We start from the raw sequence: 3,470 nt of genomic DNA on the forward strand, positions 1-3,470 counted from the left end.
TTATTAACGGTGAAGATGGCTATCGAGTTGACATATATCATAGAGTTGTTAACGAGGGTGATGACAGCAAACGGCCTTTTACTACAATGAGGGAATGGTTCTCCTTTAGGATTCAAGATAGGCTCAATCAGTTCTCAATTCTTTTAAACTCAAGGAGGTTGTTACAACAGTTTTTAGTTGACGCGTATACGATGATTGAAAGCGAAAGGCTTTTTTTTTTATACGTAGTCAACAGAAAAAACTAAGATCATCAACGTACAAGAACCTCATGAATCTAAGAGACCAGGGAACATCCGGTGTTTTAAAAGTGGGACGCACCGTCATATTACCTTCGTCATTTACAGGAGGTGCTCGATATATGACTCAAAACTACCTGGATGCTATGACACTGTGCAAATGGTTTGGATACCCTGATTTTTTTATAACAGTAATGTGCAACCCAAAGTGGCCCGAGATGACAAGATTTCTTAAAGACACCACTCTTAACTCAGAGGATAGGCCCGACATCTTATGCATATTGTTTAAAATCAAGCTTGATGCCTTGTTAAAAGACCTGAAGGATAAGGCGGTCCTTGGCAAAGTACAAGCAGGTATGAATCATTTACATATGTTTCTTTCATCGTATTTTCTAATATAATATAGATTACGTTTTTTATAAAAACATATAACTGAAACCCGTTAATGTTTTTACTTATAAACAAAAATTTTCATGAAGTTGTTTATACAATCGAGTTTCAAAAGCGTGGTTTGCCTCATGCTCATATGTGCTTATTTATGCATGCCGATCATAAGCTTCCCGATGTAGAACACGTTGACCCTTTTATTTCTGCGAAGATTCCTGATAAGAATGAGGCCCTGAATTACATTAACTTGTGAGTGAATTGATGATTCACAGTCCATGTGGTGCCCATAATCCGACCTGATCGTGCATGTTTGACAACAAATGTTCAAAAATTTCCCAAAGAATTTCCGTGATGCAACATCTGTCGATTCACAAGGTTATCCCCAGTATAGAAGACGCGATTCAGGTCAATTTGTTCAAAAAGGAGACATTCAATTAGATAACAGAAGTGTGGTCCCCTACAACAAGTACCTATTAAAACGATATCAAGCAATATGTTGAATGGTGCAATCAGGCGTCATCTATAAAGTATTTGTTTAAATACATCAACAAAGGACCTGATCGAGCTACTGTTTTTTTTTTCAAAAAACGAAACACAAGCAAACGTGGAACAACCAGAGGTCGATGAGATCAAACAATTTTATGATTGTCTTTATTTATCTACTTCCAAGGCAGCTTGGCGTATTTTCGGCTATGATGTCCATTACAGGATGCCTTCTGTTACTCTCCTACCTTTCCATCTTCCTGGACAACAACATGTAGTTTATGGTGCGGATGATGATCTTGATAATGTCTTGGAAAAAGTTGAGAGCGTCTTCTCTTCCATGTTTACTGGTTGGATGAAGTGCAACGAAAAGTATGCTAGCGCGCGTAAATTGACGTACGTTGAATTACCTACTGAATTTGTTTGGCATGCTCAACCCCATCGTTGGGAACGAAGAAAATCGGGGTTTTCCATAGGAAGAATTCATACCGTGTCTCCTGCAGCTGGGGAAGCGTACTTCTGACGAATTCTTTTGAATAGAGTTAAAGGTCCACAATCGTTCGAAGACATCCGTACCGTTAACGGTCGTCTTCACCTTCGTTTAGAGACGCCTGCTACTCTCTTGGATTGTTAGAAGATGATCAAGAATACATTGAGGCAATTGAAGAGGCAAGCCATTCATCGTTGGGTCACGGAGTACGCGCGTTGTTCGCTACAATGTTGTCAACTGACAGCCTTTCTAGACCAGAGCATGTCTGGATAAATACTTGTAAATGGCTTTCTGATGACATTCTTTACAACCAACGACGTCTTTTAAAGTCACCAGGTATTAATACTTTGGTAGTTAGTTTTACAATCTTTATATCTATATATATAGTCATTAATATTTGGAAATTAATTCGTTATTCTATTTTAACAGAGTTATCGCTAACCGAAGATCAAATCAAGAACCTCACTTTATTTGAGATTGAAAAAATCTTGCTACGCAACAACTCAAGCTTAAGAAAATATCAAACCATGCCTTTCCCCGATGCCGAGTATATATCTATTGCATCTAATAGTTTGATTCAAGAAGATTTGGCATACGATCAAAACTTGCAAAAATTAGAGTTCCAAACTCTATTTAATTCAGTTACTAATGAGCAAAAAAATGTTTTTGATCGTATATTGATGGCTGTTCAACCGAATAAAGGGGTTGTGTTCTTCGTATATGGGTATGGTGGAACAGAAAAAACGTACTTATGGAAGACCTTATCAACTGCCATAAGATCAAAAGGCGAAATCGTCCTAACTGTTGCTTCAAGTGGAATTACTTCGTTATTGATAAACAACTATACGTCGCGTTGTCAAGAGTTACAAGCAGGAGTGGGCTAAGGATTCTGATTCTTGATAAACAAGGTAATCTGACCAATCCACAGCAAATGTTGTGTACAAGGAAATTTTTTCTTATTTATAAAATACTTGTGTAATGTTTTTTTTTAATTCTTGAAATTTTAATGTAATTTGTAATTATATTAACAATATATGACAAATGTGTTCTTGATTGTATTTTTCTTAATGTTTAAATATTTAAATTTTCATTTATTGCCCGTGTAACACACGGGTCTCAAACTAGTTCTAAATATATGTATATAAACTATCATTATCGAAAAAAAACGCAAAAAGACCAAATGTAATTCATAAATCCATAACTTCATTTCATAAATGAAATTTCATATTACATTACATAAAATTATGAAAACCAGAAAGTTACAACGTTTATTCATAAAAATATCAAAGTTATAAATTTTTTTCTATTATCTACAACTTACTTTCATGCTTTCCATGCTCCATTCATAGAAAATACCTATTTCTATTGTCATCATATGCAGGTGGTATTTCCTGTCAATCCATAAAAAAAATGAATAACAAATTTATCTTTCTTTCTAGATTATGAATCATGTAGAAAACAGTAATAAAAAGTCAAAAACCTAGAAATGACACTCTAATTTTGTCATTTTTGTCACTCATTCACCCTTAAAAAATTCCCAATACCCATATTAGAAAAACGAGTTTAAAAGCGGGTTAAACTAGTCACTTTACTCAACATCACAAATGGCCTCTATTCTCCTACAATTAACCTGAACATAGGGTCCCTTTCACTCTCCTTCAATCCAATGTGAACCAAGGCTTCCATACTTCGATTCAAGGTTAGTACAATCCTATTGATTCATTTTTGGCTGCCAACCGATGATTTAAAACTGATTTCTAACCCTTCTAGTCTCTGAATTTACAATACCTAATCTGAAAGAATTCATACAGAGAAAACCCTATTTTCAGTCAATTGTACACGATAAGGGGTTGTAATTTTATGCATACGCTTAA

General features: G+C 35.2%; 1 protein-coding gene across 1 annotated transcript; it reads left to right on the plus strand.

The window, feature by feature from the left end:
• Nucleotides 1–268: 268 nt before the first annotated feature.
• Nucleotides 269–2,480, plus strand: LOC143601209 (uncharacterized). The gene is made up of 4 exons (XM_077078678.1): nucleotides 269–590; nucleotides 1,298–1,619; nucleotides 1,712–1,932; nucleotides 2,026–2,480. Exons 1-4 carry the CDS (start codon nucleotides 269–271, stop codon nucleotides 2,478–2,480), a joined length of 1,320 nt encoding a protein of 439 aa, XP_076934793.1.
• Nucleotides 2,481–3,470: the final 990 nt, after the last annotated feature.

This window comes from Bidens hawaiensis, unplaced genomic scaffold, assembly GCF_021521415.1.
Source record: "Bidens hawaiensis isolate Kalapana, Puna unplaced genomic scaffold, B.hawaiensis_p1.1 tig00055896_1, whole genome shotgun sequence".
Taxonomy (NCBI): Eukaryota; Viridiplantae; Streptophyta; class Magnoliopsida; order Asterales; family Asteraceae; genus Bidens; species Bidens hawaiensis.